This window comes from Carettochelys insculpta, chromosome 13 (assembly GCF_033958435.1).
Source record: "Carettochelys insculpta isolate YL-2023 chromosome 13, ASM3395843v1, whole genome shotgun sequence".
Lineage (NCBI taxonomy): Eukaryota > Metazoa > Chordata > Testudines > Carettochelyidae > Carettochelys > Carettochelys insculpta.
The window spans coordinates 5,347,556-5,374,242 of record NC_134149.1 but is presented as its reverse complement, the minus strand read 5'-3'; the positions used below and the strand labels follow the sequence as shown (position 1 = coordinate 5,374,242).

Sequence of the window (26,687 nt, the reverse complement as noted above, 5' to 3'; positions counted from 1 at the left end):
CGCGGAAACCAGCCGGCACCGGAACAGGGTTTAAGCCGGTCTCGTGCTTCGGGGACCCCGGGCGAGGACAGCAGATCAGTGACGGTCTCCGCAGCTCCCGCCAAGGGCTCCCCAAGCGCGGGGCGCGGTCTCGGGGGGCGAAGGGGGAGGGGCTGGCGTGTGAAGAGGGGGCGGGAAAGCGAAGGCCTGAGAGGCAGGGACGGGGGCGGGGCTGAGGGGCTATGAGGTGGGGAGGGAGCTGGGTGGGCGGGGCTGAGAGGCGCGGCGGGAACGGGCTGGGTGGGTGGGTTGGGGCAGGAGCAGCGGGGCGGGGCTGAGATAGTGGGCGGGGCAGAAGCCGGGAGTAGCGGGGCCGAGAGGCGCTGAGGCGGGAAGAGGGCGGGGCTGAGAGGGGCGGAGCTGCCCGCAGTGCGGGCGCTGTTTCCTTCCCTCGCGGCGGCGCTGCCGGGCTGGAGCCTGCGCACTGCGTCTCCCGCTCTCCCGTGGCTCTGCCCGGCCCGGCCGGCAGCGAGCGGCTCCTTCCCCAGGCTGAAGATGGCGGAGGGCGGCGGCTCGTCGCTGAAGGGGCTGCGGGAGCAGATGGGTGAGAGGCGGCCGGGCGGCGCTGGCTGGACCCGGACCCGGACCCGGACCCGGACCCGGACCCGGCAAGGCTGAGGGGCGCGGGGAGGAGAGGACGCCGCCCTGTACGCTGCGGGGCCGGGCTGAGGCTAGGCCAGGGTGGCGGGGCCGGCTAGTCCCTCCCCGCGGAGGGCCGGGGCTGCGATCCAGCTCCCCCGCTGGGCCCAGGGATGAATGGGGGGCGGCGGTCGTCGGCAGGATCGCGCCTGCCCCCCTCTTCCGCTCCCTGCTCCCCGCCTGCCACCCCTCCTCCCACCCGCTTCCCCCGTCCGGCTTGTCTGCGCCGCCTCTGATCCCCACCCCCCTCCCCCCGCGGGGCTGCCTTTGCAACGGGAGCGGGCTCCTAGAAAGGAAATCTGGGGCTTCTGCGGCGGCTCCCAGCTCTGCAATCCCAGGTCTTCCTACGCCTGGGCTTTCGCTTCAGAATATTTCTCGTGTGGAATTTGAAACAGAAGTCTCTTACCCTCCCCCTCTGGCCAATCCCTAGATGTTGCATTCGTATGCAGGGTCCGACTTACATTACAACAAAACCCCCATCCTACTCTGCCTTTCACCCACCCACTCGCCCTGATTTGCCTATTAAACGACAGCACGTAACTTTCCTACACGACTTGAGCTGCTGATTTGAGATGTCTGCAATACATACACAGGAGTGAGTGCCACTGGAGGGCTTCATCTTAAAATGAGTTGTCTGTCTTTCGTGGCTCCTTGAAAGTCCAAACCGTTATATTTCTTTAATGAGTCTTGTCTCAATTTTCTAGGCTGGGTTTGCAGACAGCTCATCTTATTTGTTACAGCAGCAGATGCTGGTCATATCTTGCAAAGGATGAAGGGATAGCCTAAACGCTGAAATCTTCCTTCCCAATCAAACTCTTAATGATGGGGTTTTTTGGAATTAAGATACCAGTAATAGGTATAAAGATATTTAAAGTGGTTTCTAACAAACTAAATTTAGTTTGTTCTTTCTTGTTTGATATTGTGTATAATGGGATCCTTGTTAATTTGTGTCCTGGGTAGTGTGAGTTTATGCAGGTCCAAGTTTATGGGTGCACAGTGTAGATTTGGGAGTGAGTCAGTACAGATGAAAACATTTTTATTATTCCAGACTAAGCATAATGAAGTGATTAGAGGAAAGAACTATATCTAATTTGTAGGCTTGATGCAAAAACTAATTATCCTAGATTTGTGTGCAAACATATTTTGCCAATGCTTAAAGCTTATCAGTCTGCCTCTGTGACTGAGATTTCTTTATTTAACAGCGTAATTACAGATGTAAGTGTTCTGGTGATTCTTACAAATCAGTCTTAAGATCTTGAGTCTTCAGCTCAGATCTGGAAGGCTCTCTTCCTCTTCTGGTGCAAAAATCAGATAGGGAGTATCTGTGTATGTGTGGGTTCCCCCTCCTGCTTTTTAAAGACTAATTTAGTGCTTGTGAAAGATGTTGATTTGACAAGGGACATGAAACTTTAGACCGGTTTGTCCACTGACAACAAAGAGCACAGGTAACTGCAGTGCAGTTTCATCAATATAACATGGTCCTGACATGGAGACCTTAACTAAGAGTAAAAAGATGATTTGTTTTTTTGTGTCTCTTTCTTGTCTTCTCCACTGAAAGCACTAATTTTTATGGTGCTTTTTGAGATAGACATTTGTCTGATGAAAACTACACTGGAGAGTGGGGGAGGCCCACGTCAGGGTATGAGACTTGTATGGGAGGGTTATGAATGCTCACAAAACTGTGATTGTAGTGTGGGGGTGGGGTTAGAGGGATGAATTCTGTCTGTGGGGTGGAGGCTCAGGGGTTGGGGTCAGAGGTTTAGGGTTGAGGTGGGTGTTATGGGCTGGAACAGAGGGGTTTGGAGGTAGGAGGGGGTCGAGGCTAGGGCAGGGGTGTGGGGTGGAGGCTCAAGGATGGTGCTTACCTCAAGCAGATCCCCAAAGCAGTTGCATATTCCCTCCCCCACAGCTCCTACATGGCGGTGACTCTGACAGGGGGCTTTGTGCAAAGCCCAATTTGCAGGCCCCAGTCTAGCAGCTTTCGTTGGCGGCAGTTCTCAGCCAATGGGAGCTGCAGGGGCAGTGCTTGGGGTGTGGTCAGCACACCAAACCCCCGGTTGCCCATAGAGGTGGTACCTGTATGGGGAACGTGTTGCTGCTTCTGGGAGCCATGCGGAGCCACAGCATGCACAGAGCAGAACAAGCCCCTGACCTCCATCAAGAGCTCAAAAGGAGCATTAGAATGGCAGACAGGCTGGAGGCAGTTTGCAGGCCATCGTTTGCCTGCCCTTGCTGGAAACCATCAAATCTTTCCATAGACCACCAAGCAGATGGCATTCACTCTTGTTAACAGCTGCCTTGGCCTCAGTTTGTACAGGTAACTAGAAAGGAAAGGTTCCTGGAGCCATCCATCCCCATCTCCTAAAGTAGAGAGAATTTAAAAACAAAATAAAAAAGTGAAACTAAAAATAATAGAGCTTGAAAAATCCTCTTCCTTCCTTTTGCCTTAGCAGGTGAAAAGTGATGGAGCAGAATCTGAATTTTAAAACATAGTGAAGTACTGTGGATACAAAGATAACATGAATTAATGTAGTGCTGGGTTTTTGAGTCTGCAAACAAACCATACTAGTATGGCTTTTTCCAAGGGGCCAAAGAGTGATATTGCCAAGTTTCAGAGCCTATATCCAAGATCCTACCTGAAGCAATGAAATTGACAGGAACCATGTCACTTTAGTTCTGCTGTTTGACAAAATTGTGAACTGCATCTAGAGTGGTTAGCAGACTTCACCAGGCCCTCGGCAGAGTGGGTGAGGGGGCATCTGAGCTGGGGCTAGCCTCCCCCAGCCAGCCCTTCAGGGCTGTTAGGGCTCTGTCAGTGATTTAAAGGGTGCAGGGCTCTGGCCCCTGCAATTGCTGCTGTAGCAGCAGCAGCCAGGGCCCCTGGGCACTTTTGAATCACGGGGACCTGGGGCGGTTGGCCTTTCTGTCTCTCCCAAGTCCTGGCTGAGGCCAAGTTAAACACAGTTATTTGCAGATGAGAACTGAAAAAAAGAGACTGTAGGAACAATAGCATAATGAAGACCCTTCTGCCCTATCTTCACTACCAGTGCCACCATTTGTACAGCAATAAAGAAGACTTCAAGAGGATTGTTGATTGGGGAGGAGGATGAAGGGATGTAACTTTCTGCCCTCCAACAGAGAGAGGGTTGAGGTAAGATGGGGGAGCTACAGACTTATCAGATACCTGGTAGACAGATGATGATGTGCAGTATGGCCAGCAGCCTGCCAACAAACCAAAGACCTAGAAACTGGGCATGGAGGGGGCCTGTCTTACTTGCAGAACATATGACCTGCACCTTTTACCTTCCCCTTTCATGCCTCCAGGCTTTTGTGGCAACCCCTGGAAGCGGGCTTAGTCCTCTGGCTGGCAGGTGTCTGGGCACTGTTTCAAGCCCTGAAAACTGGCATCTGGGGTTCTTCTCTTATTATTTCTTTAGCTTCCTTTTCATATTTGCTACATTTAAAATAGAGGGAGATTTTTCTCATTCTCAGCTAGCCTTGCTCAGTCTGAGGGAAAGGGCGCTTTTACATTATGCGTCACCTCTAATAAAGAGTGCAGGCCAAATCATGCCCTAAGCGACAGTTCTGCAGTTCCATTTTGTTCACATTTTTTCATCTGTCCAATCTTACTGCCTTCAGCCAGAGGGCATGAGAGCAGAATTGGGTCCTGTCCAGAAAATTTGGATAACATGATCAGGAAACGTATTAAACCTTGATCTAAAATATGATTTTATATTCTTAAACAACAACATATAAATGGCACCATCAAACTCCATGGTCTGATCACTGGACATTTTGAGTTACAGCGTTTTATGGGGTCTAAAATGTTTTACTGATATTTTTAATTCTCTAAGCATTCTTGAGCCCGCGCACCAGGGTGAGGGACCTTTTATTGGGTCAGGAGCCACTGACCCACAGAAAAATCAGTTGATGGGCACACGGAAGTGAGAAGGCAAAAAATATTTCCCAGACATGTCCCCACCTAATAAGCCAAAAAGGAGTCCCTGCTCACCTCACTCATGTAACTTGGAGTACAAGGATTCCCTTTGCACACCAGCCCCATGGGGAGGTGCCAAAGTTCTGGGCTTCCCCCAAGGCTAGATTAATTCTTCTGTAGGTTTGGGGCTAGTAGATGTTGTGGGGACCCCCCCCGGGTTCTGGGGTTGGTTAAAAATGAGTTCATTTTGTGAGAGGCAGTTCATTATTTAATCCATGAATTTTCCTCATGTAGATCACTAATAAAGTTTGAGGTTCTAACCAGAAAAGTGATTTGATTAAAACAACATCTTATTTAACAAATATACTCAATTTGTGTGTTCAGTTCTTTTCATGCTAGTGACACAAATAAGTTTGTTTGCACCCCTACCCTGCTGCAGTTATGACTTAAGAATCAGAGAATCATCTGGCTTCTGTTGCTTCTCATATATCAACAGAATTCCTAACTAGGGTCTGGATCTAGCAGATAGTTCTTCATGAGTGGATTAACCGTGGAAATCAGTAGAATAGATGGTAGATCAGTGTGAAACACTTTACAGGCTTGTGTTCAAATTGCAAATCAAAATATCTGTGCATTCCCACTAAAGGGAAGTAGCTACTCCTTCTTAGCGCCACTTAACCAACATGTCTTCAGTACAGGCCGAACCTCTCTAATCTGGAATTTTCTTGTCTGGCACCATCTGTAATCCAGAATGACTTGAGTAAGCTGGATGACCACTTTTTGTGTCCCCATAAAGTTTGCCTACAGCCACTAGTTCTGGGTCTGGCTGTTCTGTGCTGTTATTTGAGAGTAATTTACCACAAATGTCTTCTATATGAGCCCAGTAAGCAGTAGAAGTGTTGATAATGTGCTAGACAAATTGACCTCCTGTGGTCTGGTAAATTCTCTTGTATGGCACTGGTCAGCTAACAATGTTGCCAGGTTAGAGAGGTTCAAGCTGTACTATTGTATATGGGTGAGAAAGAAGACACCCGTTCTGACTTTGATCTTAGGTTTAGTTTGCAGTATGTTTAGTTTACAAAAAACTCTTTTTGAACAAACTTAGGAGTCACTGAGACATTAATATTAAGCTTCACAATGTCACTTTTACATTATCCTTTTTTCATAGAAGAATGTATTTTGGAAGCACAGAATGATGGGTTTGTGTCTAACCCAGAATGAATCTCCCAGCCTCCTGCTGTTGTGAGAATCAGAGTAAAAACATCTTTGATATTCATGCCTCCAATGAGGGAATGGTGGGGAGGGTTGACTAACTCCAGTGCCTGTCTCTGCTCATGGAGCAGTGATGGTCCAGGGATTAGAGCACTAGCTTGGAACGCAGAAGGTCAGGGCCCTGCTTTGCCACCAGACTTCTGATGTGACCTAGGGATAAGTCACTTTATAGCTGTATGCCTTGGTTCCCTATCTTAAAATGAGAATACTAGCTCTTTTGTACCTTGGATGATTTTATGAGTGCTTCATAGTTGCATATTTTTATATTCATGTTTCATGTTCATGGGAATCTTACAAATACCTTAAGTCAGTATTTCCTAATGACCCGTCCATGAACTGTCATTGGTCCTTGAGATCTCCCTGACACAGTTTAGGAAGGCATCAGATGGTGGTGACAGAACAAGGAGCAATGGTCTGAAGTTACAGAGGGAAAGGTGTAGGCTGGATATTAGGAAACACTATTCACCAGGAGGGAGGTGAAGGACTGGAATGCATTACCAAGAGAGGTGGTAGAATCTCCATCCTTTGCAGTTTTTAAGTCCTAACTTGACATAGTCATGGCTGGGGTGATGTAGATGGGGTTGATCCTGCTTTAGGCAGGGGGCTGAACTAGATGACCTCCTGAGGTCCCTTTCAGCCATAGAATTCTATGATTCTGTGATCAGGCTGGTCCCTAATATCAGTAAGATTGAGAAACATTTCCTTAGATAATTTTCCAAGCGAGTGCATGAAATTGATATTGCTGCCCACCGTTCTGCATAGCAGTAACAGATTAAGAGCATGTCTGGGTGACAGAATTAAGACAATGAAATCAGTGTACAGTCATCTCGGTAATTAAACCAGAATTCCATGTCCACAGTTTGCTCCTTCGATTGTCAGTGCATGCCCTCACCAGTTACTCATCCGCCAACTTAACTGCATGGTGTATTGTTGAGCTGAAATCCCCTTCCTCTTGCCCTAGGGCTGACGGTCAACTAGCAGTGTAAGTAACGCAGTGTCTGCATGGACACAGCATCACCCTAACTATTTCAGCCTAAGGACTACACCTTTTGCAGAAATGGAGTTACTAAATTGCTGTGGTGGGTGATTTATATTGGTGGGAATCTACATCATAGTGTAGATGTTTACAGGCTTACAAACTTCCTTATGTTGATCCAACTCTGTAGCCTAGACCAGGCCTAACAGCAAATTTAATTCTTCTGTTGTTTGGCAAGATTATAAGCAGTAGTAGAGAGACTGGTGCTGATTACATGTAGAATTAGGAAGATAACGCTACATATCTTTGTCCACATTTGGAAGTCTATCTTCATTTGTACAGGTTAGAAATCTTTTTTTAATGAAAACTACTGCAGACGTTTTCTGAGCCTGATTAGGAAAGTTGGTCTTTCTTTGAGTCCTGCCTGTAAATACAAAATACAATTGCATATACCTGAGCAGTATGCTTGTATAAAGTGCTACAGGAGAGTTTTCATTCTGATGCATGTTCTTGTATTTTGTGTCCTCCTGAAAGTTACAGAAAAAGAAAATGGTAACAGAGGTAGCCGTGTTAGTGTGTATTCTAACAAAAACCAGCAGTCATGTAGTACTTTAGAGACGAAAAGATAATTTTATTAGGTGGTGAGCTTTCGTGGGGCATACCTGCTTCCATATATCTCCAGATCTGAGGACGTGGGCCTGCCCCACGAAAGCTCATCACCTAATAAAATTATCTTGTTCATCTCTAAAGTGCTACGTGACTGCTGGTTTGTTCTGTTAGAAAATGGTGAGTATGGGATCAGTACTAAAGGTAACATCAGTAGACCTCTGTGTTAGATCACTGGTCTTGTTTGTCATGTGGCAAAAACACAGGACTAGAAATGTATTTGTGTCTCATCTTTTTACTTCTGCTCTCTGGTGGCGTGACTGTATGTACATCGTCTTCCTCCTTAGCACACCCATCTTTGAAATACAGATTGTGCAACAACGTGATAGAGAGCAAGTGTTCATCAGTGGGATCTGAGAACTTGAATATTAAATTCTAGGATATATATGTACAGTAATTATCCCTTTGTGGTCAATATTACAGATATCCCTGGTTGCTTTAATTTTTTTAATTGGCATTGATTAATCAGAAAGGTCAGAAACGTGAAATAATTCCTGTTGGGTAAAATACTGAGAATGCAAGTCAAATACAAGTTGTTCCATCTAAGGTAAAAATTTATAAAGTGTTTCTTAGGAATTGGGTCCAGAAGCACTTGGGAAACTGAGTCAGTTTAATATAACCTGTGTCTGGTTTTTCTATAATTTAGCTCCTCTTGATCTATTGATGGCTCGGTTCTTCCATTTACTGCTGAGAGAGCTACACGCAGACTTAGCTTGTGTAGGTAAATCTGCACCTTGCAAGCCATACCCCATCCACTTTTGTAAGAGTATTAGTATATTGCAGATCTGGAAACCTGTACTCCTCTACCTCCCAGAAGACACCAGCAGCTTGCATACTGTGCTTGAATTGCTCTAAGCCCGTTAATTGCTTAACTGAATGGAAGATTCAGAAATGCACAGGGTAGAATTTAGCAATGTCTATCCAGTGCTTAGATCACTTAACTATCTTTGTAAATAGGGCATATTTAGAAGGCAAAGGCAGTTTTTTCACTCAGTTGCTCCAAATTATGAAAGGTCATTTATTTTGCCTGAAAATAGTTGCAAAGTGATAGAATTCATAACATTCCACCATAGCTGAGGACAAATAAAAATAAAGGCTTAAAATAGCTCTTCAGTGATAGAACTAAAAATAGTAACATTTAAATCTTAATTTTGTTCTTTAACTGGCCTTCTCAAAACCATTCTGCCTTCACATGAATCACGTGTACTAGAATTTTCAGCTCCATAATTTCCAGTGTGTCCTTTGGTAATATTACTAGATGAAATATTAGTGTAGACAAAACTCTGGTCCCATCTTGTCTACCCTATACATTCTACTGGTGCTGTCATTGGTGGAACTCTGGCTCTGTTGGTATTGGGAATTATGGGTCCAAAATAGCTTAGGGTAAACAAGGCCTAAATTGGTTGTGTGTTCCAGTGTTTTCAACTGCTTCTCATGCCTATCATTTTACTATCTAAAAACCTCACAGCATTTGAGAGGCATTTTATCCTCCCAATTTATTGCATTTTGGTTGATGGGAGTTCAAAAGCTGCTGCAGTTGTGAGGAAAAATACCACAGAAAGCTGGGCTGGTTGGCATTTAAAAATATATCTGGTTTTATTCCAATTTGCAAATCTGTTGGGGTACTACCCTTTATTAAACACAATCATGAGCTTTAACTGCCTTTCTAAGCCCAACTAAAAGTGAGGAGGCAAGTGGCAGGGAAGTACTGTTCAAGCGAGTCAGTAGCTTTATGCACTTGAGAACATCATGTAAAGATTAATTGCTAGGTGGTTCTTAATGTGTCCTGGACTCTGAGTTCACTTCATTAATGCTTCTATTGTAAACATTTAATTAGAACTTTTAATAACCAATTACTGATATTTACATAAAGTTCAGGAGTTGCCTTACTTACCACACAGCTACTGCTAGTTTTTTAACCTGTTTTATCAGTAGCATCAGTATTTTATGCAGTTGCTAATGATACCCATGTAAGTAAACTAGGCTCTATATTGAACATTGCCGGGGGTTGTGTTTGTGACATGCAATAATAAGATCTTGTTTACCTGAAGTCATTACCTAAAAGGAATGAAAATACTTCTCCAATTTTAAAAAAACATAAAGTTAAATTGTGGAGGGCAGGGGGGAGAGAGTGGAAATGCCCTGTTATGTTTTCGTGGTATAGTTCAGCACTTATTAAAACGTGAAACTTGCAAACCATGAGATTTCGTATGATACAACGTCGTGTTTCATTTGGATTGTTCTTATAAAAAAAAAAAAAGTACATTCATGAGGAAATCTAAATATAAAAAAGATGCATGTATACATGTTTCCCAGATTATATCAGCAAAAACTTCAAACCAGAAAGCAGAGAAAAATTCTTAGTTTGTGGTTAGCATTTGGTAGCTATACAATAACACAGACCTTTTGTAGTGATATCAGTTCTGTATGTCAGAACACTAAGGATGAGTGTGACCACAGTTGTCCATAAATAAAAATCACTCAATATATTTTTATTTGAAAGTTGTAATAATTTAGTTGGCATTGGAAGTACCAGTAATAATGTCTTGGTTATTCAAGATAAATGTCATCAGTGTGGTATACATGTTAGTGTAATTGATGATTTGTATTTATTTTCTCTTTAAAGCAAGTTAGCCTTCTGTTTGCATGGCGTCAGTTTTCTGTTGAAGTTTATTTTTTTTTAAATATTCCATGAATTGTTAACCCTTTCTGTAGATTCCTCTCTTGGATATTATCTTTCTAAATAGTTTTCTACCAGTACTTTTTCCTAGAAGATTCCCGATCCCCATACTACTTTTCCACTTTCCTCCTTTCAGAGTTTGGAGAGAACTTGGAAAATACTTGCTCCTACTACTTTTTACCTGACTTTAATTTGAGCATATTACCTTTTGGTACTGAAATGAGCTACCCTTGCAGTAGCCCTAGAATTACAGTCTCTGTCTAAGGTGCCTCACAGGCTCTGAAATTTAAAATTATGCAAGCCACTGACTTAATTTGCACAGGAATCAGACTCAAGAGTTGGAATCTACAGAGATGTATATATCTGTAGAAACCAGGAATTGAACAGATTGCTGTTATAATTGAAAATTTTCAGCTTTCATTTAGCTTTAAGTTTGTTTGGAGAAAAAAAAAAAAAAAGGTAATGCTATGGCTTAGATTACAGATAATTGATCCATAATATGGTCTAGACATCACACGCCTTGATCATCAGTCCCCTGACCAAACTGGTGAGTAATCGTCTTAGGGCCGGTCTACACTAGACCTGAAAGTTGATTTTAGGTAAGCAGTTCTAACTAGCACAATTGTGTATCTGTAAGCAATGTACGTAAGATCGATATATCAGGCCTTAAACACAGAGATTGACTGGAGAAACTGAGAATGAGGAGTACCACAGTGGACTGTCAAGCCATGATGGTTCAATTTAGTGTGTCCCCACTACGCATGCAGAATCGAACCCTGTAAGATTGACTCTGTCGGTCTTCCAGTAAGTATAGATATACCCTTATTCTTCTTCAGATTCACCTCTTCTATTTGACAATGTATAGTCAAGGGGAACTGAGACTTTGGTATATTATTAAAAACATACTTTTTTTTCCAAGTTACCTTCTCTTCTCCTGCCTTTACTCTGCTCTTCACTTTCCCATTATCTTTTCATACATCCAGACAATAAACTCTCTAGGGTAGAGACCATCTCTTCATTACATGCTTGGAGTCTTTAGGTAAAACTGTATTATACATAATGTGTGACTGCAACATAACACTGTACCTTAAAGATTTTTGGGTGCAGTCAGTTTTAATAAATGTTGGAGTTTAATTCTTAAAATTTCACAGCATTGTCTTCTGTAAAAGGTGATGAACCACAAATGCTTTATTCTGCTGTTGCAAAAGAACAGTCTAAACGACTATAAAAAGATAATGGAAAGTACTGAGGACATATTGATGCATGATTGGGTTTGAGCCCATGGCTACTACAGGTGCGGTGATTGGAGATCAGTGTTGACATCTGGCCTCTTCTATATCTTAAGTGCGTTGCTTGTGTAGCACCTTGTGCTCATATGCTGAGAAGCAGAAATAACATTAACAGGTAGCGTAGTCACCCTATTAAGGGAGGAGGAGAAAGGATGAAGGTTAACAAATGTACTAGTTGTCTTCCCTTACACACGTTGCACTTCCCAAATCCAGGACTCTTTGGTCCAGTGGCGGCCGGCGGCCAGGGTGGAAGCAGAGCTGGCAGCAGGAAGGGACAGCCGGCTGAGGGAACTGGAGACAGGGGACCTCCCCTCTATTTCCTCCTTCAGGAATGGTCAGGTCCAGAGGGTGCCAGACCAGGGAGGTCCAGCCTATCTCACATAATGGAGCCATTATTTTCTCTTCAGGAGAGCTCAAAGTTGGGCTTTCACACAATTTGACTTGTCACTTGTGATTTGCTGTGCCAGGCTCTGTTGTTGCACAGATGGCTGCTTGTTTGAGTTCTGATATATTAAACAATAGCTAGCAAGCAAACGAGGACAAACAACGTTTAGAAGGGGATGCGCAGAACAAGAGAGGTGCTGAAGATAATGCTATGGGGGAAAAATGTAAATGGATGTTACAAAGGAAAAACAGATATGAAAGGGAGGGCAAAAGGGGCTTGTCCGCTGCACTGTTTGCTTAGGGTACAACTTGTCTCTCTCTCTCCAGTCTGGCTTCCAGCTGTATGTAAATCTTTTGTGTTGAGTTCAGTGTTTCTTTGAACTGGAGCTAGCTGACATTTCCGGGTGTGGGTTGCGTGCTGCTGACAATTGAGCTAGTAATGCAATAGAGATTCAGGCTACTGTTTGCTGCTAATCGGATCACTCTGTGTGGCTCAGGTGTTGTTTTGCAGTGTGACTGCTCTCACTTGGCCTAACTCGGAGTTAATTTTAGTGTAAATACAGAGAGAATGAGCTTGTCTTCAGTGCAGCAAACTGTAAGAAATGCGCAAAAGAAATACTGTTGAAAAGAGAATAGAATTAGGAGCCTGAAACATCTCTACGAGTTTGTAATAAGGGAATCTGAATACATACACAGCCTCTCCAATACTAAAAATAATTTCACACTCAGGTGAGATTTAAATCTCTAATTTAACTTTCTTCTCCTTGCACTTTTATATTGAAGACTACTGTAGATGCTGGAGGAAGCAGGGTTTGGGGATGGAGACTGACAGTTTGCAACCCTGCGCATAAAAATCTTACAACACACTAAGGGGTCATGACCCCCATTTGGAGAACTCCTATGTTAGTCATAACAGTGTTGAGCAGGATGACTCCTTTGTTTCGAGGCGTAAGCTGTACCTCTTTCTCTGAGACAAATCTTAACACCAATTCCTGCTGTTATCTCAGATTGTTTAGATTATTGCACGCGGCCCTTTCCCTTGTCAGACACTCCAGTATCAGTGCACTGATGCTACCTGGCATCTTGGTTGGACAGTTTTGTTGAGACCGTTCAAAGATGAATGGATATGAAGGGGTAGGTACAGATTATGATTATGAGGCATATTGGTGGTGCAGTGTAAGGAAGTTGTGTGCATTAGAGGGCTTTATTCCCAGGTGCTTTTAGCAGCATTAAGTTAAAATGCACATTTCTAAAAATAAATTACTGGAAATTGAAACTTCAGAGATACTTGGGGAATGTTTGGAGTTTTGGAGCTGTTTGTTTATTTAGCACTAAGGAAAACTGGTCAAGAGTTTCTCTTTTTTATTATGAATTTGTACATGTGAGAGAAGAAATTATGCCTTGTGGTAGAACTCCAGTCATTCACTCGGGGTCCTATGCTCCCTGGTAGCCTTTTAGTGTGCTTCAGAGGCCCATGGTGACCCTCACACTGCCTCCTGCCTTTCCAGAGGCAAGGGACTCATCTTACAAGCATTCTCATCACAGGCAGGTCTTAGCCTGGGGAAAACTCTTTCCACCAGCAGTTCTTGCTCCTCCTTATTCCTGCCAGGACTTCCCCCTTAGGGCATGGGAAGAGGTGGTTTGGAGCCCAGGCCCACCCACTGCTCTGGGCTCTAGCCCAGGGATCCTGAATAGAGGCAGCTGATGGGTTTTCTCCTTTGTCCCTATTGCAGCAGCATTTTCTCTGGACTACTTTTACACCCACTTAGGTACCTGGTTGGGCCTGGCCAAACCTCCACTCCTGATCTGCTCTTCTTCCCCACCCCCTACCCCTTCCTATTACCTGGGGGAACCCTTTTAAGGTGAGCTTCCTGGCCTTAACTGGCTGCAGGTGTCTAGTTAGCCTGCTGCTACAAGCCAGCTCTTAATGAGTCTCAGGTGCCTTGTATGCAGGCTGCCAGGAACCCCCTCCCTGTGTATCCATCCTCCATTAGGCTCCTGCAGCCCACTGCTTTAGGTCTGTCACGGTCTCTAATTCCTTCATTATGAGGGAGTCTTACCTTTTATGCAAAGAAGAAAGAGGATAATCTTGGGTAGTGGTTTGCAGTGGCTAAAATATACTTAGAATACCGTTGATAGGAAAAGTGGGAAAATAGTAGGATTAATTAATGTAAAAATTAAACAATTACAGTTGCTTGTTTAAAAATGACCATGTAGGGAGTACATTATTTAACTCGATTTTATATAAGAATAAAAGTGCTTATCCTTTGTTCTGTATGACCTAGCCAAACCTTTAAACCTACATGCTAATCTGTCTCTCAAATGCAGTAGCTTCGCTGCATCTACTTAACCAGTGTTAACTAACCAGAAGAATAATCTAAAAGAGAATGCACAAACCTATGAGTCATCATCACCTCCTTTCCTCACATTCTCCAAAAATCCCATGGAAATAAACTGGTTGAGAGGATAGGTTATGTTGTTACTGTGGTTATACCCCAAATATTACTCTTTAAAAATGAAAATGGCAATTCTATGTCACATATGGCGGGGGGGGCGGGAATACTATCTCCAGAGATTTTTGACACAATTCACTTTAAAAATGCAAATATGTTAGAGAAGATAGAACTCAGATCTGTGACATTTATGTAGTTGCAGTTTTACCAGCTTTTTTTCTCCTACATTTACTTCAGCTTCATAAGTTAAATTGAGTATACAAACAGATTTTGTGAAAAATACTTGGCATTTAAGACGTATCTTTAATTAGGTTTTGAAATCAAAGATGATAGTTAATTTCACATGTATTGTAAATCAACAAGCCATGACTAGAAGTACTGCAGTATTTGCATATATTTAACTCCATCAAAATTGTATCCTGGTTTAAATTACAACTCATTTCATGCAAGAAGTGTTCTGTTACAAAACACAGCAGAATGATTGTATAAGAGTTTTGAGATAGAAATACCAGTCGTGGTATAAGTAATCTGGTGTGATTGAATTTATAGGATGTTTAACCTGTTTGTGTTAGGTTTGAATTTGGTCTGCAGCATTTATTTCCAATATGTACTAGTTTGAATTGTCTTGCTCTATCTCATACAAATCCTCAGACCCCGTCATCTATCTCTGTGAGAGATGAGAAAGATCTTGGTATGACTCTTATTCGTGGAAGGCTCTTTGATTGTTTTCCTTGGTGCAGTAAGAACTGTAGCCTGTATGTTGTTGTTCTTTCTCATTGTGTGATTGGAAGAATTGTGTTCTCTGCTCACTGCTTTGAGTGCATTAATATTGTTGGCATGACTAATGCCACAGTGTACAAAATTAGCTTTCTTTAAATTTTAAATCATTAGTGTACTTAAATTGCAATGTACCCAGTTTTATACTTTGCCAACTGGTCAAAGTATCATATTGCAGTATGTGATATTGCTTATTTATATGAAACAACTCTTGAAGATGTAATAGAAAACATAGGTAGGAATTAAGAAGGCTTTTGTTTGGTGCTGCAGTGAGATATTAATTCAAGACATGGCAACAGCTCTTGGTGACAATTTAGAGTTGCTGAGTAAGTATTGTAATTAGCATTCATCATTGATTTTTACAAGGGATTACACATGTGGAGGTGAATGTTCCAGGACACAGCCTTAGGGAGGATTATTCCCGTGATAGAACTAGTTGTCGTGGAGAAAGGAAATGTTCTTCCTTCCCTCCTTTGTGTCCTGTAGACCTCCAGTTAAAGGGCATAAGATATTAAATTTAATAATCCATTCTTAATTATAAATTTTAAATCAATCGCCTTGGATAACTTTTGCTACAAATGGGTCTTGTTAATATTTTGGTATACAGTAGACCCCCGAGATATGCGCACGCAAGTTGGACGTATCTCGGGTTAACGTGACTCTGATTGGCAGGGAGCTGGCCTCTGGCTCTGGGCTGCCCGCCACTCGTGGGAGCCCAGAGCCAGGCACTAGCTCCCCACCACTCACACCAGCAGGGAAACTGACCAGCGCGGTTGCACTGGTTGGTTTCCTGGATCCAGCCAGTAGAGGGCAGCGGGTTCCTGGCTCCTTGCCACTTCAGGGAAACTGACCAGCACAGCAGTACTGGTCAGTTTCCCAGCTACTCCTTACTTGGGCAAAATTTGACTTACACATGGTTGCCCTGGAATGCAATCTATGCATAACTCAGGGGTCTACTCGGGGGTACATTAAGTCTGGGTTTGTCTGGTTTCTTGGTGGTGGCTCTTGAGATCGTCATCATTTAAAAAAAAATACAAATGGATTTCCAGTTCCATGTTCATGTTTCCAGTTATGAGAGGAAAGAAGGAAAGTGAGCATTGTTCACATCACTTATGGAGGGGGTGCCTCCCTCGTAGTTGTGTAGGGGGCTGGGTTGTATGTCCTTTGCCTTGAGTATTTCTCACCCTGCAATTGCTTTCCCACTCACAGTTGCTTCATTCTAGTGGGAAAAACAGGGTGACAAGTTTATCTAAGATGACATTGTAGTTCAGGAAACACATGCAAGTGATGGGAAGGGAAACCTGACTTGAGATTTCAAGAATTAAATGAATAGATGAGCCCCTCTGATGACAATCGTCTCTCTCAATTTTTTTATAGTTGCTGCAGCCCAAGCAATAGCAGAAGAAAGAAGAAACCAAAGTGGTATTAGCCCTGTTCCAGTCCAAACTGCAATAAACATAAAGACAGCCACTAAACCTGGTATAATCTCTGACTACTGCTAATCTTGAAAGTGCCATTAACTCGCCAGTGGAAGTTGACAGAGTTGGATGAAAGTGTTCTGAAGTGGCTTTGCTCTCTCCTTTTAGAGAACACAGCATTGGGCAGCTGGTCCAGTACCTGTAGGCTACCAGTCAGGCTTACATTCTTGTTCTTCCCAGGATTTAGTTAGTGTGGTTCAGTGAAGACAAATGCGTTTATGTGCTCTGTAGTCTGCTTTTGTGGACAGATGAGTTCTGGGTGCAGTTAATGCTTTGGGTACTGTCTACAAAGATCTAAATGGTTTGGGCTTCACTTAACTAAAAGGCCCCTTTCCCCTGGTGTTTTCACAGTGTGTTTTTTATAACTGTAGCACTGTGGCTAATTGTACTCCTGATAACCTTTGTGGGAACCAGAGACAGGTCAGTCTTGGTCACAGCCTCTCACCTCTGGAATTTGCACCTGTCAGAAATACAGGCTGTGGTTAGGGCATAATTCAGGACCCACCTCTTTGTTTAGGATTCCTATTAATGTTAAGGCTTCTTGGAACATTTAATCTTACCTGGGTGGGGGAGGCGGGGAATGGAGCTGGGTTGGAGTTTCTAGAGTATGTGCTTCATGTACTGGGGGAGAAGATTGTTGGTATATTTCTAACCTGTACGAAGTAAATCAGTGGTTCCCAATATGACATTTGCGGACCCCTGGGTGTTTACAAGGGTATTGCAGGGGGTCACTTAAAGAACTAAAAGTGATCATAGAAAATAAATTTTAAATAAATTGCAAATTTACAATCAATTACTTTTAAATATCTTCCAATAATGTTGTTAATGGCTATCCAAAAACTCTTTGTTTTGGTATCCTTTTTCATTTCATGATGTGTACATAGCAGCTAGAATTGGCTTTGAGGAGGGTCTATGAACAGTTTGGGGAGGGGTGATTGAGAGTCCACACTAGTGAAAAGCGTGGGAACCTCTCAAATACATGGTATCATGAGGAAGGCATCCATTCACCAAAATGGATTCAATAATCATTTCAGTAGTTTCTATTTAAAAAACCTAGTTTCTTTTTAAATCTGCATTCTATATGACTGATTGTAAACCCATTTTTTCACAGTGATAGATGGTTCCACCCTGAGAACAGAAGAAAGACAGAGACTAGCCCGGGAACGAAGAGAAGAGCGGGAAAAGCAAAATGGTATATTCACATTTAACCATATTTAAAATAAAATGTATAATGTGGCATAAGAGTTACCTACAATGCCATGCATCAGTTCTTTCCCAAAACCTTCTTGGCCTCATGTACCCTGCCAGTCTTACTAAACTTCCACTTCCAAACTAGGTGGGGTAGATTATATAGTGGTAAAATGTTAGTGGCCAATCTTTACAAGCACCAGTCCCCACTATCACAACCCATGAAATGCCATGGTATTGATAAGTGTAAAATTGTGGGAAAAGTGGCAGGGTAGACAAAAGACCCGTGACAGCTTTCTGTGCTTATAGTGGGTATGTAGAACCATTCAGCCAGTATTAATGATCCTAGAATGTATGGCCATCTGAACTGCTTGATTTTCTTCAACATCTTTTTAGGATTCTAGAAAGAATAAAACTCTCCTGGAGTGAGTCCTTATCAAATGAATTTATACTGCATTTCATTTTAGATATGAATCCAGGGTCTCAGCCAGAAAAAAATTGTGTAGATGAATGGCCCGCATTTATACATGATGCTCAGAGTCTGTCTGCACATTAGTACAATGACTTGCCCATTTAGTTAACTTCTTCCTGCTGGCCTCAGGCTTTTCTGCCATTGTGTTCAGTTTCTGGTTCATTTGTTTCATTACTTGTGGGCATGCATGAAAGTGTATAGTAATTTCCAGAAGTATGTTGTGGAAGATGCTGAACTTTTGAGAGAGTATGCGTGGCCTGAGCTCAGATGTGTTAGCTGCCATGTTTTCTCCTTTCTTGTTCAATCATTTAGATTTTTGTTTTTATTGCTTATAAATGGGTGAGAAATGTGACACAGAAGTCTTAAGTTTTCTCCTCTGATGTCCAGCTTCCTACTAGGGCTTTTTTTTTTTTTTTTGTATCGCTTAAGGTGTGTTCTTTACCCTGAAGAGCTTACGTGCAGATCATAAATTGTAAAATGTCAGAAAATGTTCTAGTCTGTTCTCAGAGCTGGAGACAAAATGGAATAAAAGTTATATTACATTCAGTATTATTGGTTAACCACACATCTGAATTAGATCAGCTAGAGTGTTATGTAACAGAGGTGGGCTGATAGGCTTTTCACCTTTTGTCAATTGTATTTGTGAATAATTTTTAAAGTTTGATTTTTAAATTTAACCCTTTTTAACATGGACAGCTGCCAAAGAAACACAGATATTTGAAAAAGAAAAAAAAGCAAAACTGCAGTATGAAAAACAGATGGAAGAAAGGCAGAGAAAATTGAGAGAACAGAAACAGAAAGAAGAGCAGAGAAGAGCTGCAGTAGAAGAAAAAAGAAAACAAAAAATAGAGGCAGAAAAGGTACTGTTCATGGCTACTATGTATATTTAGATAGTCCCTTGTGTCCGATGATGATGTCCTGAGCTTGCACAGGTTCATCTGTTGGGGACTCGCATGTGGCTGAGGAGTACAAGCTTTGAATGGCATGGGCATTCACAGTGGGGACAAGGGAATTGTGCTGTCTCTGTTGGTGTGGCTGCTGCTGTTGCTTTCGTCCTCTCACGAGCATCAGTGAGGCGCATGCGTCGCTGCTCTTCAAAGTTGTCATATGCTACTATGTAACAGTGTGAAAACTGTCCAAATTATATCCTTATCATGAAATAGATTATTTACAGAAAGGAAGAGTATATTGATCAGTTGTTCTTTTGAAAGTTATTGGAATTCCTACTCTGGCATTAAAAACATACGTTACTTTTTCCTTTGATGGTCCTTCTATTTAGTTACAGTTAAGTTTTGAAAAAGAGGAGTCCTGTGACACCTTAAAGACTAACGATTATTTGGACATAAGCTTTTGTGGGTAAAATAAATCGTGCCCAAATAAATCTGTAAGTCTTTAAAGTGCCACAGGGCTCCTTGTTTTTGTAGCTGCAGATTAATGTGACTACTCCTCTGAGACATTTAGTTGTAGTCAGTCCTAGCTCTCCCTCTACCGAAGGAAATGTTAGTTATCTTGATTTGTTTTTATGGTTTTTAACTTACTTAAGTTTATGAAAATATCTCTAACATTTTAACTTTTATTTTGTATACCAGTTTTGTTGTGTTTCTAGTAAAGTAATATGGTTACATAACTTGATGTATTTTCCATGTGCTTCCACCTCCTCAGTTCTCCTGTGTAACTACTCACGATGCCTTCTTTTATGCTGCTGATTTGGCTACTCTTTCTGCCTTATGTAGTTATCCTTTGCTACTTTGCACTATGGATTAGCCATCCTTTTATGACTGTCACTTTGCCCATGTTCAGTCAGAGGGAGGGCTCTCTTAGAAGCATTATCCTATGCTGGCTGCACCTGTGTTTTGTGTCATTTTCAGTTACCCTGTGTTCCTCTTGAGCATGTCCTGTGTGCAGCTCTTCCACTTGAATGCTGTTACGCTCATCCTTTTTTTTTTTTTTTTTTTTTTTTTTAAGATAGTTAAGTCCTAGGTGTTTCAGTTTAACAGCTGCAGAAATAATTTACATTGCAGAAAAACAAACAAAAATGTTTGGCCTGTGCTGCTGGTGGTTGGTCCAGGATGAAATGTTGCGTATATTGTGTCAGAACTGATACTTAGTAGTTTCATCAGATTCTTGATTAGATTGAATTGTTAACCCTCCAAGTCTAATTTCACTTCAGTTTAGCACGTTGCTGTGTGAAAATATTCATGATTACTGGAGCACTAGAGTGCAAAGCAAGAGGAGCCACGTATTTGCTAATCCATCAAATGTGGTTATTCACAATATAATCTACCCAGCTACTGGTGTCGATAAGAATATATTATACATTGCTTTCGTGCTAGCAGAATATTTGTGTGATATATTAAAATGCTTAGTTGGCATCTTCAATCTTTTTGCACGTTGAATTTATTTTAGAATTGGGTGTGATCACATAGTGAAGGTAGAATATATGTTTTTGCTAGGTTTCAAGCTTTTCAGGGAAGAAAAACTGTTTTGTGTTGAACATAGTTGTGCTTAATAATGGTTATGTAGCCTTACAGAGCTGCTATTTGGTAATAGGAACGATATGAAGCAGTTGTGCATCGTACCTTGGAGCGGAGCCAACGTCTGGAAACACGACAGAAGAGGTGGTCGTGGGGAGGGACTGTAACAGCAAATTCAGACAACAAGTCTGGTAAGTGTAGTTAAAATTGAATGCTTTGTGTTGATTTAGAGTGTTGCATTTATAACTGATACCTAAATAATTCAAAAGTAGTGTTTTATAATGCTGTTTTAACTATTTCTATTTAATACTGTTAATTGTTCAATGGATATGTAGCTATGACATGTAAAATGCCTTGAAAACACATCCTTTAATAGACTTGCTTCAAATACTAATTGTCCCATATTTTAAATAGAATTTTCAGTGGGTAAGATGGCAGAAGGGTTAAAACTCAACCTTTTTGGCTCTGACGTCAATGATGAATCCCACCTTAGGCTCCACATTTTTAAATGTACTTTGTCTCAGATAGGAACCTATTAAACCATCATGTAATTTGACATAATTGGCAATTTCTGCTTATCGGAAGCTCAGCATTAAAATAGGCAGGTCACCCTATTCTACTTTAATCACTAATCAGTTGTCCATGTGAGAAACTGCATGGTCAGAGGGGAATTGAGTTTGAGTGACACGTGCCTGAGGTCTCATGCTGGCCATACTGAAACATGCCTGGAATTTCAGTACATTCTGGATGAAAATTTCCTAACTTAAAAAGTGTTGTGTCTAATACAGGGGAATTCTTTTAGACCTTGTCCAAGCAGAGGAAAGTGATCTGATCACAGAAGTAAACAATTATTGGCTGTTTGGATACAAGTGTGGATGGCTAGATCGCATGTATAATATACAAGGAAAATCAAGTCCAGGCCAGTAGTGTATATATACTTGGTCCCTTTAGTAGGTCTAGTTTCACAAAGCTTGAAAATAACTGAGCCAGGTCAGCAAAGAAGGAGAATTTGCTCTGGAAACTTTGAATGGTAACAGGAAATATTTAAGAACACACACGTCCATGTAATAGAGGACACAAAGATGGCTGTTTGTTAACCACGCCCATTTAAAAGGGAAGTGAAGACAGGTATTAAGAATTAAAAATAGAACAAATTAAACAAAGGTGAAATTGATAGTAATGCATATAAACCAGAAGTTTGGAATTGTAGAAAATTGAAGTGGAGGAACACGAATTGATTCTGTGGCCAGCAAAGTTAATAATAATGAGTTGTTCAAGTAATTGGGAACAAAAAGAATCCTGACAAAGGAACTTGTGGTCTTAATAATAATGCAGAAAAGGCAGAAATATTCAATACGTATTTTTTCTATACTTGGAAGAGTGGTAAATAATGACAAAAAACAGTCACTGATTTAGAGGCTATGTCTACACTACAACAATCCTTCGAAAGAATTTCACCTGGAAGGTCTCTTCTGAAAAAACTTCTTTTGAAAAAATCTATCTGATCTTTTGCTGGCATCCACAGAGCCCCCACTCTTTTGAAAGAATGGGCCAGAGGGAGAGGAGGAGGGCCTCTGGAAAAAGTGTTCCTTCTTCTGATTTTAATATCAAAAGAACGTATTTTGTGTGTAGAAGTTCTATGGGATTTTTCAAAAGAGCCCCAGCCTTTTTGAGAGAGCTCACTAGTGTAGACGTGATCTCTATGTTTAATGTGGCTAATGACTAAGTCAAGGAACGAGAATATTTCTATAGGATGAAGACCTGGCAAACAGTGACTCTGAAAAAGATTTGGGGATTCATGTCAGATGATCAGTTGAACAAGAGCTTGTAGTGTGATGGTATGCTAAAGAGCTAGTGCAGTCCTGAGATACATAAACAGGGGTTTCGGGAAGGTCTAGAGAGGTGTACCTCTCAATCTGGTGACTTCTAGTGGAATACTGTGTCCAGTTCTGATGCCTACAATTCAAGAGGGAGATTGATAAATTGGGGATTGTTCAGAGAAGACCCGTGAGAATAAAGATTAGAGAACAATCCTTATAGCGATAGATTCGAGGAACTTGGTCTCTTGCTTATTAAAGAGAGGTTACGGGTTGCTTTTTCTACATGGGAAGTGAGTATTTAATAGTTTGCTAATCAGTCTAGCAGGGATAGGTCTAAAACAATTGAGTGGCTGGACTTTAAAGCTGGGCAAATTCAGACCAAGAATAAGGGAAATTTGTACACAGAGAGTGATTAGACATTGAAGTAATTTACCCGGCGTTGCAGTCAAGTCTCCATCACTGACTATTTTAAATTCAGGATTAGGTGTTTGAGAGAGCTTCTCTAGGAATTAGTTTGGGGCAGTCCTATGGCTTGGTTATATGGGGTGCCAGGCTAAATTATCACAACGGTCCCTTCTGGCCTTGGAATCTATGACTGACATGCTTTGAAAATAAGGGGAACTGAAAGGTGGTCTTCACAATGCATGGTTCTAATCATGATCAGACCCTCGCTTTCCTGAGCAATGGAAATATTTTAAGGGAAAATCAAAACGGCAGTAGTCAGCTGTTATTAACTTCTAGGATTCCAGCTGATGTGAGGAAGGCTCTAAGGACAGTGATACATGCAAGTCAATGGGAATTTTAAAAGTAACTACAGAGAAATAAAAACCATAGCCAAGTTCACTTTTGTTTTCTCAGTCTTGCTGGATTTGTGTCACAAAACAGCCAATGTCGCAATTAGTTCCACCTCGATAGACCTAGAGCTTATGCCTTGCAAATTGTTTGTTGAAATAATTACCTTAATTAAAAGTTTTCTTTCCACTTTCCTAGGGCAACCATATCTCTCTGTCCCAAATATGGGGAGCTGGGAAAGAGGCTTGCAGCCTCCTGTGCTTCTCGGGAGCCCAGGGGAAGTGGCAGGGATGCAGCAGCCACCCATGCGCCCCTGCTTCCCCAAGGCTCGAGAAAGTGACTCCCTTCAGCAGCTGCTCCTGTTTGGCTACTGGCGGGAAAGGTCCCAAATACAGGAAAATTAGTCACTTCTAAAAAATAAGACTAGATGCCTTTTTAGTGTCCCAAATAAGAGATCATCCCGCCTGATGTGGAATGGACGGTCACCCTACATTTCCCCATTTTTCTGTTGTATTAAGTACTGTTCAGCCTTGAGATGTATCTTACAAACCTTGTTCTTTTACAGAGCCACAGACTGCAGATGAAGGAGAAGATGGTAGTATTGAATTCCAAAATAGCCTTTTGCTATTAGTTTATACTAACCACTAACCTTTTGAATGGGCATTCTCACGGTCACTGATTGGAGTTACCTTTACATAGCTCCTTTACTGGATTTGGGCAAGCGGAGGCTCAGAGCACTGAAGAAGCAGCACAGTTAGTCCTATGTGGAGGGAGTATTCTATATCTTTAATAATCCATCCCAGCCAATTAAAATAGGACTTTCCATTGATGAGATCATAAGGGAATCTGAGACAGGATATTATCTGCAGTTTAGTGCCTCAAGAATGAGGGAATTAAAAAATGGAAAAAATGAGTCTTTCTGACGCTGTCAGAGACATGGTTCTGGGTGAATCCTGAACATATATTAGTCTGTAAACAGGATTTTGTAAACTGATGCTTTATTTTGCAGACAGTTTAAACAGTAGCTGGGAAGACTCTGCCTTGCACAAGTTGGGTACATTTCACAAGTGGTACTCTATTAATAAAATACATTACCAACAAATATGTGGAACAGGTCTTTTCCTTTAACTAAATTTAATTTCTATGGAAGTGTTTTGCAAAAAAAGAGTGATGATGGTTCCAATGAGTGACTGTGATGCCAAGCTTTTAAAATTTTTCTGTTGACTTTCTAGTACTTCTTGTGAAGAGGCTGAGACACACTCAGACTATTTGTAAGCTGTACAAATGGTTTCTAGGCCCAGATCTACATGTGAAGCACTTTAGTGTTGTATAAAATGGCAAAAACACTTTCCACGTGGACACCATTTATACCAGCCAAACTTTTTTTTTGCTGGTATAGTTTATTCCAGCAAAATCATTACCTGGCATAACTCCATCTACATTAGATGCTCTTGACAGCACAGCCATGTCCGTCAGGGCAAGGTTCATGCGTCTTCATGCCCCTGATCATCATAGCTGTGTCAGCCAAAGTTTCTGGTGTAGACTTGACTAACGTGTAATCAAGGAAATTTTAATTTTTGTAACTGAGGGCTAAAACAAAAGCCTCCCCTCACTTGAGACCCAGCTAAGCATGAGTACTGAAAAGTCTGCATGCTTCTACTGCTATTAATCTAGTCCAGCTGTTTCATAATACTGATAGTATGAAGCTTGAAAAGTCAGTGGAAGTTTAACTGAGCATGATTTCCTTGCTTATTCTAGCAATAATAGCAGAAGTGAACATTTTTCCCTGTTCTCCTACTCCTTTCAGCATGGATTGGCAGTCTTCTTCAGAATGAACCAGTTTGACTGGTTTGGTTCACCTCTGTTAAAAATGGGATCCTGAGGTATACGTGTTAATTCCAGTTGTTTTCCCACTAGCCTGTCTAATTTCTCTTGAAAGCCAGATTAGAGTATCAAGTTCTGCTTTGTTTCTGTAAGTAGTGTCTATCTCTGCTGTCTTGTTCTCCCTGTTTCTAAATGACCTCAAAAACAAAATGTGTTCTGTACTGCTCACCATTTAAAGATGGCCTCAACTTTATTTTACACTAATAAAAATCCTTTCCTTCAGGAGTGAGATGGAAGTACATAAGTCGTGACCTGCTTGTTCCAGATGTCACTATGCAGTCCATCAAAAGTTGCCAGAGTCCTCCAACAAAAAGTCAGATTTCTTTTTTCTGATGTATACACACAACCTCAAAGTTTGTTGTGTTAAGTCATCAATTTTCAGTAAGGGACGCATGCACCCTTTTATGTCTCACAGTTCAGCCTTATGGGCTTTGCATAGGGCTGGTTTGTCTGTTGAGTAATCTTAGCTTAAAATCTCTCTAAGCATCTTCATTTTATTTGTTTTCGACAGGGTGTGGTGATTTGGTTGAAAGTAAAGCAGACATTACAGGCATTGGTGCTGAAAGATTCAGTTCACACTGAGGGACAGACTTGGACAGTCACGTCTATCTGTATTTTACTCTGGAGACAAAATTTGTGTTGAATTAATTTTTAATATTGCTTGAAGTTGAAACACATTTCTGCACTCTTGTCATGGTCAGTACTCCACAAGTCTCCGTGTGCCTAATAAGGAAGGAAAGTGCAGATTTTCCCTGGTTCTGCTCTGCTGAAGTCAGTTAATTGTAACTTCACATCAGGACTCAGAATGTAGATGCAGAGAGAGATGCTGAATGCTTTTCCAGAACTATGTGCAATTGCCCTCTTAGCATTTTGAATCAATAATCTTCAAAATGAGTTTTCAGCTGTAGAGGCGCCTCACCCAGCAGTATTGTATAAAATCAACCCTTGAATCAATCTTCTCCTTTCCCCCATCTCAAAGGTTGCCTGTAGCCTCTGACTTCAGGCTGTGATACAGGGGGTGCCGAACCCGCAGTCTGTATCTGGACCCGAGCTTTCCTGAATCTGGACCCCCCAAGGCTCAGGGCTCCCCTGCAGCATCCAGGCTGGGGCGGGGTGAGGAGTGGGGTTGCTCCAAGCCTCACAGGCCAGGGCTGGATCCAAACCATGGGCTCTTCCAGGGTTTGGGGAGGGGAATGTGGTGTGGGCAGGAAACGGCGCTGCCACCACTCCTCCTCTCCCTCCACTGCCTGGGGAATGGCAACGCAGCACTGCCTGCAAACAGGCTTCCTTTGCTGCCATTGGAATTCCGGTCAGAGCATCATGGGGGGCACAGTGCCTGGCAGTGGTGAGGGAGAATTCCCTAGAGAGGCTTTTCTTTGCTGCCCTCATTTCCTCAGCTGGGGGATGGAGCGCCAGTACCTGGAGATAAGCACTCCCCATTCAGTTCCTGCCTAGACCCCTCACCTC

The 26,687-nt window shown here is 42.0% G+C and overlaps 1 protein-coding gene across 7 annotated transcripts in view; it reads left to right on the top strand.

Moving 5' to 3' along the window:
- Positions 1 to 440: 440 nt before the first annotated feature.
- Positions 441 to 26,687, top strand: part of MAP7D3 (MAP7 domain containing 3) — a 51,701-nt gene continuing 25,454 nt past the window's right edge. For all 7 annotated transcript variants that reach the window (XM_075007760.1, XM_075007759.1, XM_075007758.1 and 4 more), the window contains exons 1-6: positions 441 to 583; positions 16,490 to 16,591; positions 17,702 to 17,782; positions 18,947 to 19,110; positions 20,801 to 20,915; positions 23,902 to 23,931. In XM_075007760.1, the coding sequence (XP_074863861.1) occupies positions 535 to 583; positions 16,490 to 16,591; positions 17,702 to 17,782; positions 18,947 to 19,110; positions 20,801 to 20,915; positions 23,902 to 23,931 (541 nt within the window). In that variant the 5' untranslated portion in view covers positions 441 to 534. The remainder of the gene's footprint in view (positions 584 to 16,489; positions 16,592 to 17,701; positions 17,783 to 18,946; positions 19,111 to 20,800; positions 20,916 to 23,901; positions 23,932 to 26,687) is intronic.